The sequence below is a fragment of the Papilio xuthus genome, unplaced genomic scaffold (assembly GCF_000836235.2).
Source record: "Papilio xuthus unplaced genomic scaffold, Pxut_1.1 DF827461.1, whole genome shotgun sequence".
Lineage (NCBI taxonomy): Eukaryota > Metazoa > Arthropoda > Insecta > Lepidoptera > Papilionidae > Papilio > Papilio xuthus.
Genome location: NW_013531188.1, coordinates 2,548,042 through 2,562,588, shown reverse-complemented (window position 1 = coordinate 2,562,588; position 14,547 = coordinate 2,548,042). Strand labels below are relative to the sequence as shown.

The window sequence follows — 14,547 nt, the reverse complement described above, 5'->3', positions numbered from 1 at the left end:
GAATTTATACCCATCACCAATCTCTCGAGCTTTTGAACCCTTCCACTTCGTTTCTTGTAAACAAGCTACATTTATTCTTCTTCTTTTACAGACTTCCGCTAACTCTCTTCCTCTGCTCGTCATTGTCCCAACATTCCAACTCGCAATTCGTAGTCTTTCAACCCTGTAATACATACTGTAAAATGTTTTGGCTTTAAATGTTTTTACTGGCCGGCCGCCTGCCTGACGCCAAACCCTGCTCGGGACTACTTAAATACTACTTATTAATTATTTTATTAAAATTATAACAATAAATTATAAAACATTCCACACAAAACAGGACAAAAAAAAACACACAGGAAAAAAACAGTAAAGTCAAAATATCGTATGTACATTTTTTCGATGTGAGTGAGGGGATCCATTGGGCTGCAACCTGCACGTATCTCAAACAATTCGCTTCGTCCCACGTGTTTTTACTTGAAGCTTGAAGCTCAAAATACAATATCAATAGTTGTGATATAACTGATTCGGGATTATTACAGTCTCTGAAATTAATAGCCTCCAGTTGTTTTACTAGTAGGTAAAAGTTTTTATCCAAGTTTTTATTGCGAATTCCAAATTCTAAATGATTTTTGCATTCATCATAATTCTTGTTAAGTTTTGGTACAAGACACAATTCAATGATTTCCTCTATTTTTCTGAAAGTATTCATTATTGTTGCAACTCTTATTGTACATCAATTCTTATAAATTTATTTATTTACAAATAATACACTGCAAAAATACGATGACATTATTTAAAACATAGATTGAAAGAACATATAGGCTGCTTATTCACTTCTTTTTAATTCTGCGAGGAAAAAGTCGCTATAGCTAGTTTGAAATGAATGAGTTTACCAGTTTTGTAACATTATAATACGATTATTATTATTATTTTACGTTCCTGCTTGCCATAGGCCTTATTTAAGTCCTCTTTCCATTTCCATTTTTCCTTATAAGAAAGTATTTAAGAGAGAGTGAGGATTAAACCGAGGACGGATCGCATAAGGAGGGGTTAATATTCTTTTCCCCTGCATTCCCTCCTCTGTGGATTAAAGGTAGGGAACCCATTAACAATCACGGATATCTATGCTGAGCAGTCGCTTTGCTATTTCAAAGCATAACGTTGGCCGCTTGCTCGGTTTGCTTTAATAATATTAATAAAAATTGTAGTTTTTGCATCTTAGGTTGCAGTAAATCTATTATTCACTTTAGTAACTTTACGTCACTTAAAATATATGGAAAAACGAGATTGGGAAACACATTATGAAGGTGATGCTCAAACATTTGGACATCGTTCTTAAACACGCGCTCTATTTTGACTAATAACGAATGACAAGCACCATTCTATTTTATATAACATATAATAGTTATTGGTTGATAACACATAAATCAGAGACTTGTAATTATGTAAATCTCTTAATTACTAGCTCAATAATACTAATCAATGAATTATCAATGATAGTAAATTATAGATAAGATTAAATCTCATTTTTTTCTTAATATAAAAAGAAAACTTCCAGAATTAACAACGCAGACCAATAGTGGGTTTCGTCATCATGAGGTTGATATTGTTTGCTCTTGGCTTTGCTGGTACGTTACCTTATAATTGTTTTTTTGTCAGCAGATTTAATTCTTCTCAGATGGGCCATATTCCATTGTTAGAAAGGTTCCTGGTAAAATATAAGTGTTCAATATCAACTCATAATTTGGTATTGTTATATTCTCTACATGTTTTCATGGCGTTTAATATTTTGTTCATTACTGGCCTATTTTGTATCATTCAAATTAATATATGTATTTCTACTTTTATAATATATTAGGAACAAACATCAAAGATATTCAAAAGAGCGCATGAGTAAATTTGCCAATATTTAATGTTCCAGCCTTCGCAGCCGCTGTACCGATTTCAAAAAAGGAAAAGGCTTATCCTCGGTTCATTGAATTCCCCGATGGAGACGGTGTAATGCATACAGTGGATCTAGAAGCAGAACCAGACATGGAACTTCTTGAAGAGATTAACAGAAATCCTGCCAACAATAGATATCTTCTTTATACCAGGTAAGTGAACCTAAATTACGTAATATACGATATAAGACAACTATGTAGAGTCCGAGTAGGTCTGTAGTGGGCCTTGGTCTCCGACAATAATGGTCTCCACGTTTCGCGATCCCTGCCAATCTTGGTTCAATTCAAGATTTGCGGCTACTGCAGGAGATTTAGTTCAAAATTAAATAGAAGCCCACATACTGTTTGTTTCTGAGACCAAAATCGTATAAAATATTTCGGCATCCTTGTCATCACTTTTCAAACGGGAATATTGGTCTCAGGAACGCACCTAAAAGGACAGCAGACCATATTAAATTGTACATTATTTAATTATTAAAAAATCCATAAGGATCAGTATACTAATTAGTGCCAAGTTTCTGATATTGTTGACATTGACTATGCATTGTTTTTTACGGATTTACAAAAAACTCTATCACGATAAATGGAACGTGAGAGATTCGATATCAATGCTTCTGCATCGATTGCGTCATTATTGCATTTGTTGTTTCAATTCAAAAACACATTATCAAATCAAGAACTACCAGCTTACATTTTTAAGAGTAAGAAAAATATATTTACATTTACAATTTCTTGAAACAAGTTGACGATTTAACATCTACAGATTATACAGTTTTCTTGATATAAAAATCATCAACTTTTTCTTCAAGCTTAGCGGTATGGAAAAACTTGTTCGTCTTACGTTCAGTTTTTGCTGCACATTTTAAACTGTACAGTTCAGATTATGACCTACACACGTCAGTTTTTGCTTTTGGGTTTGTAGCGAGCTTTATTATACGTTACAATAAATTCTGGTACTTGTTGGTATTTCAAAACGTACCTAATTCTTTTCCGGTCCTTTTTCTACCATTTCATTCATACCTGCTATCTCTGCACGTTTTTATCATAGATAATATAATATCAAATAAGTTTTAATCAAATAACTTTGACTTGTGACAAATTACAACAAAGATTATTACGAAAACTATCATATGTTTTATATCAAATACTTTAAAGTTTATATCATTGTGACCTTCTATATATGTTACATATGCCAACAGTTTCGTTTGAATCACTTTCGAATGTGTTATCAACTTTATGCTGTTATGAGTCCCTACTAATTTTATTATAATACATAGAGACATGATTTTTTATTCGTAAAAAATGAAAATTTTATAATTTTTTATGAACTGGTATGATACTAATAAAACAATATTCTTATTACCTCGCTAAATATAAGTATGTAAATGTATAATATAAAAATAAAGAAGATATAGTACCGACGATAACATTAAGTGTATGTTTACTTATGTTATTGTTCACAAGTATTGAACCTATAAATTTACAATTTATTGCACTACGTCTTGTTAAGGTTGTTCTTTTCATTTTTCTTGTTTGTATGTTAGTTAGTTTTTTTTTCACCTTATAGTAATTTGTACGTTGTTTCCGTTAACACATTTAAATCCTTGATAAACCGTTGTTAAACATATAATAATAACAACCACGTTTTAAAACTCAAAATCAAATTACAATTGATAAGATAGCTGTTTTTACATAATTCTTGTTCAGTATAGTGATAAGAAATTGTTATTTTTCAGACGAAACCCCAGAAACTCACAAGTATTGGTAATTAACGATGCCAATTCTGTCACCTCATCGAACTTCAATGCACGTGTCCCCACCGTAGTCATCGTCCACGGTTGGCTGAGCAACCAGAAGTCAAGCTTGAATGATGTAATTAGAGACGGTAAGACAAACAAATTATTTAAAACGTACTCGTAAAATAATTGTATCAGCTTACTATCTTACACCTTACTCTTACTAATAACTAAACTAATCCGAATGTTTGGATGAATAGATGGATGTTTGTTTTAAGGTATCTCTAGAACGGCTGAACGGATCTTGAAATTTGGCATACATGTAGAACAAAGTCTGGAAGAACACATAGGCTACTAAATATGTTTATTTTTTAATCCCGCGCGGACTGAGTCGCGGGAGACCACTAGTTTAAAAAAATTGAAATTGCATTTTTTATTTTATCTAAACAAAAAACCTACTAAGCTACAAAGTTTGAGTTGAACTAGGTACCACATTTTTCTTTACTATTTTATCTAAGATAAAAAAATCTATTCTACTTCTATTCATTTACAGCTTACTTGGCAAAGAGCGATGTTAACATAATTGTCATGGAATGGAGAAGACTGGCGCTTTCTGACTACGTGACCGCTGTAAGAGGAGTACCCGCAGTAGGTCGCGGTCTTGGACAGTTCCTGAACTTCCTGAACCGTGCAGTTGGTGCACCCTTCAACACGATGCACTTAATTGGATTCAGTTTGGGAGGCCATCTCGTTGGAAACGCTGGAAGAGAAATCGGAGGCAGAGCTGCCCGTATTACCGGTAAGCAAATGCACTTTATTATAATCCTTTACTTGTATAATCTGACCTGGTTTTGAAGGAGGAGTGGACGCATTGTGAGAAGTAATATTCTATTTCTTTACGTCCTCTCTTCGTCGTTTAAAGGTAGGTAGATATCTGCAATCGTGATGTCTATAGGCTGGGCCTTATTACAGTGAATCCAAATGGCCGCTTGCTCGTTTACTATCTTATGCTATAAAAATACACAAAGGAGATATATTAAGTCACGATTGTATAACCATATTCAAGGATTCTTTTCTTTGTTACAATAACAACTATCTCTATCCGTAAAAAACCTTTCCTTTCCTATTACTACCAATTTCCATATTAAATAAATTATTTATATGTCTCTTTTTTATCTTTCAGGTTTGGATCCCGCTGGTCCACTGTGGAACAACAATAACGACCGTCTCAGAGCCAGCGACGGTGTTTATGTCGAGGGTATACATACCGACGGAGGTACCATTGGACTGGGTATTGGCGCAGCGAGTGGTAATGCCGATTTCTTCCCCAACGGTGGAGAGTCACAACCTGGATGCCTAACCGGAATCTGTGACCACAATCGTTCTTGGGAATTGTTCGCTGCTACTGTCACTTACAATCATTTAGTTGGTCAGCGATGCAACAACATGAATCAAGTCTCGTCAAACTCGTGTACCGGAGCTAGATTGAATATGGGAAATGATATTCTAAACAAATCTGGGTAAGTTTTTATTATGATAAAATGTAATTAACGAGCAATTTTCTAGTTTAATATTGAGTGATTGCTATCATTAGGCTTGGGCTAGGGAAGGCAAAGCAATTTTCAAGAGCCTTGTAGTTAACTGCCTGCCTATTGAACGGCGTGAATGTTTTGTTTGGTTCCCGTTATTCGAATATTATTCTGTCAAATCAGTTTTTACACGAAATTAATAAATCTTTTTCTTATGTTTCTAAACAATTTCTTTATTTTCAGTACCGGACTATATCGTGTGAACACAGGCAGAAATCATCCGTTCTAATGAATTAGCAATAAAATAAAAATATGTTGTAAAAATATACGCTGAATTATAAATACTGGTGTCTTTATTTTTCCCGTTATCTTGTTAAAAGAATTTTCAAAAAAGGCAAGAATGTATGCTGTTCCTACTCAAATAATAAATGCGAATGCTTAGATGCATTCTTTTATAACTACGCAATTGCTGAATCGATTTGGATGACATTCAAGAAATCACCAATTCCGATAAGTGAGTTGGATATATTAAGAAGATTTTATTTTTCACACAAATAAATATTGATGGAAAAAATCTATTCAAATTTACACAATTTTGTATTAAAATTACACACAAACTATGAGGCAATTCGTTCGTGAGTTTACTTAAAGTCGATTTGAATTTAATATTAAAATAATGAATCAACTGTAAATTAAAACAAAATTTTATAGCAAAATATTATGTTTACGCTTATAAACAAGTCTGATACAAGCTGTTTACACTGCAACCACAAGAGCGAGTATTGAGTGTGCTTAAACCTCTTTAAGTATAAACTAACTCGACAGCTCTCTTGAGACACTCATGCCCAATAGTTACCGAGTTTATTATGTCAACAGGTGGAGAAATACTCTGAACTACTGTTATTACGTCACGATCTGTAAATACTACACGGTACAACGAAGTCCTAATTTTCCTATTACCTGGAACCCGACATCAACTCCTGTAATGTTTGTGTAATGAATATTAATTAAATGACAATAGTAGGTCCAATTGACTAGAGGAACATAACTCCACGACCTTCTAATAATCTGACACAAATAACAGAAGCTAAGAAAAAAAAAGAAGAAGATAAGAAGAGAAATTAAAAACACGGCCTGTAGCACTGACCCAACAAATGACTGAAGATTAAAAAAATATAAAATACACTTAAGTTCCTTTACTACTACTTTCATACTGTGATAGGACATAGTAGAGCTTAATATTTTTTTAAAGTCCTTTTAACGAAAAAAAAAATAGTTTGTTCACTGCCATCTTTAAGCGGAAGAAAAGATTTGAAGATGGAAAAGGAACAGACTCAACTTCCAAGATCAAACTCTGTTTTAAGCATATCAACTAAAAGAGATGAAATGCGATGATTAATTTTATCTTTTAGAAGTACGTCATACTTTATCATAACAACACTCAACTATTAGTAAATAAGATATTTGCAAAATAATTTAATATATCTTATGTACAAGCTAAGTGATAGTACAACATATAGTATCAGTTAAGAAGACGCATTAATATTTTGCAAAACAGATAGTCCTGAGATTAGATTTAATCATCAATATCATCATTTATATAAAGTGAAACATTCCAGAATTTACGTAGACATCGGTGAAATTTATAATCATGAGGTTGATATTTTTGGTCGCACTTAGCTTTACTGGTATGTAGTTAAATGTTTGTGATTAAAATGAATAGTGAAATAAGAAATAGATCAATTATGACCAAGATTCAAAAAGACCACGACCACCAATTCCTAGTATGTCTAATATACTAATATTAATGCATAGATTAGAGATTGTTGATGTTTAACAGTTCTATTTCATTTGATGACGAATGATTTTCCTTAACCAATATAACAACAAGAAATGTAAACTATTCAGATTAACAAACCAAAGAAACCTGAAGACGTGTGTTTACTTGTTTCACATTGTGATGTTAATGGACGCAATATTGTTAGCAATTTAAATTTTTCAGCTTACGTGACAGCAGTGCCAATGTTACAAGAGGAAACGACTTATCCTCGATTCATTGAATTCCCCGATGGAGATGGTGTAATGCACACAGTGGATCTAGAAGCAGAACCCGACATGAAACTTCTGGAAGAAATTAATAGAAATCCAGCTAACAACCGGTATCTTCTTTATACCAGGTATGTATAAACACTGTTCATAATAAAATCTCAATAGGCTTAACTAAGCTTAAGCGAAAATCTATCAAAACTAGCCGTGAAGGTCCTTTTCTTTCCTTCTAGGAACTCTTAGTATGTATACAAATTTTTAATGTTCACAGACGGAATCGCAGAAACGCTCAAACATTAGTTATTAACAATGCCAACTCAGTTACGTCATCTCACTTCAATGGGCGCGTACCCACCGTTGTCGTCGTCCACGGATGGCTGAGCAATCAAAAATCTAGCTTAAATGATGTCATTCGTGATGGTAAGTGAATATCTTTCATAATTTATTTCCCATTTCTATTATAACTGCACTATACACTTATATACCATTATAAAATCTTTTTGTATTTTACAGCTTACTTAGCAAAAAGTGACGTCAACGTTATTATCATGGAATGGAGAAGACTGGCGACTTCAGACTACGCGACCGCAGTGAGAGGAGTACCTGCAGTGGGCCGTGGGCTGGGACAGTTCTTGGCTTTCCTCAACCGTGTAGCAGGAGCGCCGTATAATACCATGCACTTGATTGGATTCAGTTTGGGAGCACATCTTGTCGGAAACGCTGGCAGAGAAATTGGAGGAAGAGCAGCTCGTGTTACTGGTACGTAGGATAAGTATCCATCTATTCTATTTCTTGAAATTGATGCAAGTAACAATAATAATTCACTAGCAAATATCATTTTAGACTTTGAGACATGTGTTTTAGTAAATTTGCTCATAACCATAAAATATTTTAGGATTGGACCCAGCTGGACCTTTGTGGAGTAACAACTCAAACCGCCTTAGAGCTAGTGATGGTGTTTATGTCGAGGGTATACACACGGACGGAGGTACTGCAGGACTGGGAATCGGAGCAGCATGTGGTAATGCCGACTTTTTCCCTAACGGTGGAAAATCACAACCTGGATGTGGAACTGGTATTTGTGACCACAATCGTTCTTGGGAACTATTCGCTGCGACCGTCACATATAACCATCTTGTCGGTGTACGATGCAACAACATGAACCAAGTCAACTCTAATTCGTGCAGTGGTTCAAGATTGAATATGGGCAATGATATTCTAAACAAATCTGGGTAAGTTTTAGTAATTAGAATTTTTTTTTAGTTACATTTAGATTGTCTTAACACTTTCCTATCTGCGTATTCTTGTCTCTGAAGTATTGTGGAATAATTGAATTTTTGACATCGAAAAAAATAATCACGTAATTTCTATTTTGTTTCAGATCTGGCCTGTATCGTCTTAATACCGGCAGAAGACATCCATTCTAATTGCATATGTTTTCGACTGATGAATAAAGGCTTAATAGTTTTTGCATATTCTTGAATCTATTTTAATTTTGTTTTATTTGTGTTTATTAGGTACAATTTTTTACAAATATTTTGGCGGTCCTTATCTTCATACGAATCGCTGCGCAGAATATAATTTTAGGTAGCTGGTCGTAATTGGATGCGGGGGAGAGAACTGCGTAGCGCGCCAATGACCTTGGGCCGCCAAGATATTTGAAAAGAGTTATACCTTTCCGTTACCTTATCGTAACGATGGCTACTACTACTACTAGAGTAGATATTATCCTTACACGGTACTTGATGTACAAAGTCACATTCAAACAAGTACAAAGTCACATTACGTATCTAGGAGAAACTAAGGTTTAAGGGCCCTACGGGATCATAGACAGCGTTATTTCATTATGTTTCCACGCTGGAAGATAGCCAAACTCTAACATCGTTTGGCTAGATGCTTAATACAGCAATCGGACTCAAACGAACCTTGATTTGACCACAATAACCTGATTCCAGGATTCCCCCGAGTATCACGAAACTAGATAAAGCCAATATTTGACGCTTTGTCTATCTTTTACTAACTAACTTGACCTCACCTAAGATAGAGGAAGATTTTGTTGGAAACATAGAAAATAAAAAAACTACAAAATTCTTCTGCTAAATTTGTTACATTCTTTATGTCATATCAGTCGGTATGAAATTAATACGGATATCTCCATCCTGTGTCCAAGCGGAATATTCCAGATCTGTAAAGAAAATTGAATTTTTATGACGTCATTTTCAATAAGTTTTTAATCAAAAAAAATTGGGAAAAAGTATCTACTTACTCCGATTTTGTCAAATTGTCATTACCCATGTGGACAGTACTTCCTCTGCATATGTTCATGAACATTTGCAACATATTGAAGCATTTGCGTCCAATTAGATGGTTGTAGGTTACACTAGCACGGTACAGTTCCCATGATCGATTGTGGTCACAGATACTGGTCAAACAGCCAGGTTGGGAGTAACCACCGTTAGGGAAGAAGTCAGCAGTACCAATCGGGATACCGATACCAAATCCATAGGTGGGATTAACACCAGAAGGTCCATCAGTATGAATACCCTCTACATAGACGGCATTAGAAGCATTCAAACGATTCTGATTAGCAGTCCAAAGTGGGCCAGAAGGATCTAAACCTGAAATAATAAACGATGCCATTAACATCATAGATTTAGAATCAAATTATCAGCAGGCTGCCGTTATTCATGTCAGCTGCATAAATATGTATTCATTTACAAAGCATAGAAATTTGTATACGTCGGTTTCGATCTTCGTGTATCCGTCAACAATATGTGTGTATTGTTACCTGTGATCCGAGCGACCTGCCCTCCTAGTTCCTTTCCAGCGTTACCTACGATGTGGGCACCGAGACTGAAACCAATCAAATGCATGGACGAATATGGTGCCTCAGTGACAGAGTTCAAAAATGCCAAAAATCTCCCCAAGCCTTGACCCACTGCGGGCACGCCGAACGAAGCTGTGACGTAATCAGAACCGGCAAGTTTCTCCCAGTCTACTACGATCACGTTGCAATCCGCCTTTTGAAGATGTGCTAAAAACAATAATGAAATAATTAAAATTATTCTCGAGGAATAATTATTTCTGCCTTATATTGCCGTATATAAATTTTTTAAATAGAAATTACCATCTCTTATAACAGAGTTGAGTCCAGTATTTTGATTGTTTAGCCATCCGTGAACGATGACGACCGTGGGAAGTTCGGGATTGAAGTTTGATGCAGTTATTGAGTCAGCATCGTCCATGACCAACGTTTGAGGGGTTGTGGGATTTGCACTGGGATGAAAAATAGTATAATTATGTTACATTGCTGAACTGATGCTGTTCGAATGCATAAATAAATCTTTTGAAAACTGTATCCTGTTGTTTTTGTTAAAGTTAAAACTGTGCAGTTTAAATTGATCGTGTGTAGCGGATTTGCATTCATAGAATTTTTGCTATTTCACCTTTACAGAAATATTGTGAATTCATACCGTGTGAATAATAAATAAAGGTTGTTGGCGGAATCATTTTCAATTTCATTTAGAAGCTCAAAATCTGGTTGTGCTTCTAAATCAATTGTCTGAAGTATGCCTTCCGCATCGGGAAAGTTTAAATAACGTTGATAAGGTACTTCATTATACACGGACGACGGCAAAGCAACGTAACCTAAAAAATAAATTATTTTTACATACATTTTTACTACCGTTTTTTTCTCAGCTATTAAACACTCAAGTTGAATAGTTCGATAATAATTGTTATTTACTGACAATTTTTTCAATTACCATTCTATGATTATTTAAAATATATCATAGTAATATTATAAAAGCGAATGTTTGGATGGATGGATGTTTGTTTGAAGGTATCTACAAAACGGCTGAACGAATCTCAACTTAATTTGGCATACATATAGAACATAGACTACTAATTAGTTTTTTTTAATACCGCGCAGACGGAGTCGTGGTCAACGGCTAGTTTTAATGTAAATTAAAGATAGAAAAGGTGTCTTACCGCTTATAAATAACGAAAGTGTAAACCACAACTTCATTGTAATCTCGCATAGGCCAGTAAAATCCCGGAAAGGTCAGATTTTCGTTTTATACGATCGTGCGGTCATTTATCAAGATTGATTGTTATCAATCAGCTACTGTAGATATGATATCGTTTTGTTTATTATCAAGAATCTAATCTTTACTTATTTAAATTTTAAGTAGATCTTATCAGTGGATATGAACAAAAGTCAAATTTTAAATTGTCAATCTGTTACTCAAATTATTTGATTGGACGTACTCTGACTCATCGTTGGATTGCAAAAATAAAAATTGAAGTTATATATTTTTCCGCTTAACTACTCCTCTTAAGCAACACCTCTGCAATTTATTAGGTTGTTGCAAATGCCTATTCACTCTGAGGTTAGTTCACTATCTTCTAAAAAAATTATATTGGCATTCGCAAATTCAAATTTATTTTGCACAATTATTCAGTCAGTAATCTGTTGTATCGCAAATAGAACGATAAGAGCTATTGATATAAAAAAATCAGTACCTAAATATATAATCTTAAAGGATTAAGATAACAGGTTTGATAATGTAATTAAATATGTATATCATTTGACCACAAGCTGATTTAATTTGACAAGATTAATTCTTTTAAAAACATTGCTTTCAAAATTACAAAATTTATTTATAAATTATTGTAATTGCGAATTACAATTTGTCTTACCTATAATTAACATTATAAATCTTGGGTGTATGTCAACATCTATCTCTACGTCTACTGCTACGTCGACCACTGCGTCTACGCCTATCACTACGTTTACTACTAGGCCCACTGCTACGTCTACGTCTACGTTTAAAAAACAAATGTTTTAACAGTTTTTATTTAAAGTGTTATTTATAAAACTGCTTTACGTCTCAATTTATTTATTTACAATTGTTGCTAACTCAGTCATCGAATTATTATCACTCATAATATATGTACAGAAGATGTAATCTACGGCTATAATAGATTTTAATGATGAAATGATGAAGTTTTTTGGTAATAAAGTATTGAAATATAATTAAGGATCTGCAATAACACGGTACGCACGGTTTAACTCAGTTTTTGTGCCATTCCGTCGAACAAAAGTTTGCAATCTGTTGTGTTAGTAAAGCAATTTGTCCCCGCACCGTATTTTGCCGTCCGCTTCGGCGCGAACTTTTCTCATCTAAACTGTTTGCTAGGACACGTACAATGTTCTTGTAAACTTTTTTGCTTTATACATCATTATGGGAATTTAGAAAACATTATCGTTTAGATTTGTGTATACAATTATAAATAATCACATCATAGTAAAGGTCTTAAAATTCTTCCTAGTCTTATTTCGAAATGTTTTTCTCGGATAAGGCTAAGTGCATTTTAAATTAGTGTTTTTATGTTTCTTCTGCATCGGAATTCGAAATATTGGTACGGTTGATCTATCTATACCAGTCTTTCCCAAAGTGGGCGATAACGCCCCCTTGTGGGCGCTGCAGATCTCAAGTTGCAGGTTATAGTAAAAGTTTCGTTTAGTATTCTCCGTTAATATACATATATAGGTAACAATAATTAATTTTATTTGAATTTATAGTGGTTTTTAAATATGTGAAAATGTGGGGGCGCCAAAAAAATATTTATGCTCAGAGTGGGCAGTAGACAAAATAAGTTTGGGAACCACTGATCTATACCAAAGAAGATTAATGTCCTTTAAAAGAAGATTTACTTTCTTATCGAAATATTTTCGTTTTACTAAGGCATAGTTCTTTTACTAGTGTAGCAACATCGATGAAGTATATAATATATATAAAAACCCACGTCGGGGACTGATAGTATCGGCGTACCAAAAAATATTATTATTTTTATCAATCACTGCCCTAGTAATAAGATAACAACAACAGTGACGTACAATAATATATCTCTTGTAACGGTTGTCAAATACACAACAATAATTAAGGCAGAATTACAATAACATTCCACAACGACGAGATTTTCGCGTAACTTTTTACCTCGCACAGCCGCGTTGTGGAATACCCTGTCCTCAGCGATATTTCCAAACAGTTACGACTTAGGGGCCTTCAAGATAAAAGCGTACACTTCCTAAAAGGCGTTGCGGATGTCCATGGGCGTCGGATCAGTAATATTAAACGCTTTGTTGCTCGTTTGCCCCCTTCTCCTATAAAAAAAAAACATTTATTATGGAAACTAAGAGCTTTGGGACACGGAAAATAGTCTGTTCTGATAGTCAGCTGCATTAATTTTTAGCGCTTTTAAGGGTGTTGTCAAACTGGGTGTTGACCTTAGAAAGGATGCATCCTGTTATGAACAATAAAATATGTGCAAATCGTAATATCAGCGACCATTGCTTCTTGATGTTATAAAAACTTTGCCACTTGGTAGAATGAGCAGTCCATTAGTAGTATGTAGCAGATTGAAACATTTTTTACCGCGTATTTTAACAATAAATTTTTTAGCAGTAAAAGTGTTTGTTTTTTTTTCAAAAAAGAACGACGGAACGACGTCCTAACTGTCCTTCATGTACGATAGAGATAAAGTTTTTAATGTAATTTTTCTTTTTAATTTCTAATGCGAAATGCAATGGGCACAGAGTATTCGAATAGTACTAAGTATAATTTACAATATATTCTATAGAATATACATGCTGCATTTTATAGACTTCCAAGCAACTGCGTAATAGCAACTTGATGCTAATTTAATTGCCCATTTAGAAACTTTCACATAGTCACGTAGCAATTCGATGGAAATATTGAGTAAAGCCAATTGGTTGCATATTTAAAGTGAACATTGGAATCGTATATAAATTTTTGCTATCTAAATAGTACAAAGACAAATAGAGCGATGTGTAAATAAAAAGAATATGTAAAAAAAAATTACAAGCATTTTTTTCCAAAGACAAAACAAATGTTCAAAAAACATACCGAAATGTTATTTCCCTCTGAAATAACATTACGGTAGAGGTGAAATATTAGTTTAAGTATATTACGTATGTACCGACAGTGGAAATTTAGGGTAATACACACTTTTATCATTTATGATGAAATAAACAATTAACTTAAAAATAATAAGTAGAATAAAGTTATTAAATAAAATTGATATTTGAGAACAAGATTTAAAAATTAAACTTTAATTAAAGTATCGTTCACAATGTACATTTGTTCAGACACCGCAATGAAAATAGATTTTTCTTTGTTTTAAATTCTTACAAAGCCGCAATAAATTGTTAAAGACCAGCATTAAATATAAATATGTTTATGTACTGGTGTTTCGGCAATAAAAACTCTTCCAAGTATGTTATTA

The 14,547-nt window shown here is 33.8% G+C and overlaps 3 protein-coding genes across 3 annotated transcripts; 2 read left to right on the top strand and 1 right to left on the bottom strand.

The window, feature by feature from the left end:
• The first annotated feature begins 1,536 nt into the window (after positions 1–1,536).
• Positions 1,537–5,534, top strand: LOC106119554 (pancreatic triacylglycerol lipase-like). Its single transcript, XM_013314603.1, has 6 exons — positions 1,537–1,610; positions 1,904–2,078; positions 3,662–3,810; positions 4,215–4,460; positions 4,845–5,181; positions 5,434–5,534. The coding sequence occupies exons 1-6, from the start codon at positions 1,577–1,579 to the stop codon at positions 5,477–5,479; spliced, it is 987 nt and encodes a 328-aa protein (XP_013170057.1). The 5' UTR covers positions 1,537–1,576; the 3' UTR covers positions 5,480–5,534.
• Positions 5,535–6,767: 1,233 nt separating this feature from the next.
• Positions 6,768–8,716, top strand: LOC106119536 (pancreatic lipase-related protein 2-like). Its single transcript, XM_013314578.1, has 6 exons — positions 6,768–6,878; positions 7,193–7,367; positions 7,508–7,656; positions 7,750–7,995; positions 8,132–8,468; positions 8,618–8,716. The coding sequence occupies exons 1-6, from the start codon at positions 6,842–6,844 to the stop codon at positions 8,661–8,663; spliced, it is 990 nt and encodes a 329-aa protein (XP_013170032.1). The 5' UTR covers positions 6,768–6,841; the 3' UTR covers positions 8,664–8,716.
• A 608-nt stretch (positions 8,717–9,324) lies between these two features.
• LOC106119535 (pancreatic lipase-related protein 2-like) lies at positions 9,325–11,338 on the bottom strand. Its single transcript, XM_013314576.1, has 6 exons — positions 11,227–11,338; positions 10,710–10,884; positions 10,364–10,512; positions 10,025–10,270; positions 9,503–9,854; positions 9,325–9,421 (listed from the first exon to the last, which is right to left on the bottom strand). Exons 1-6 carry the CDS (start codon positions 11,261–11,263, stop codon positions 9,376–9,378), a joined length of 1,005 nt encoding a protein of 334 aa, XP_013170030.1. The 5' UTR covers positions 11,264–11,338; the 3' UTR covers positions 9,325–9,375.
• Positions 11,339–14,547: the final 3,209 nt, after the last annotated feature.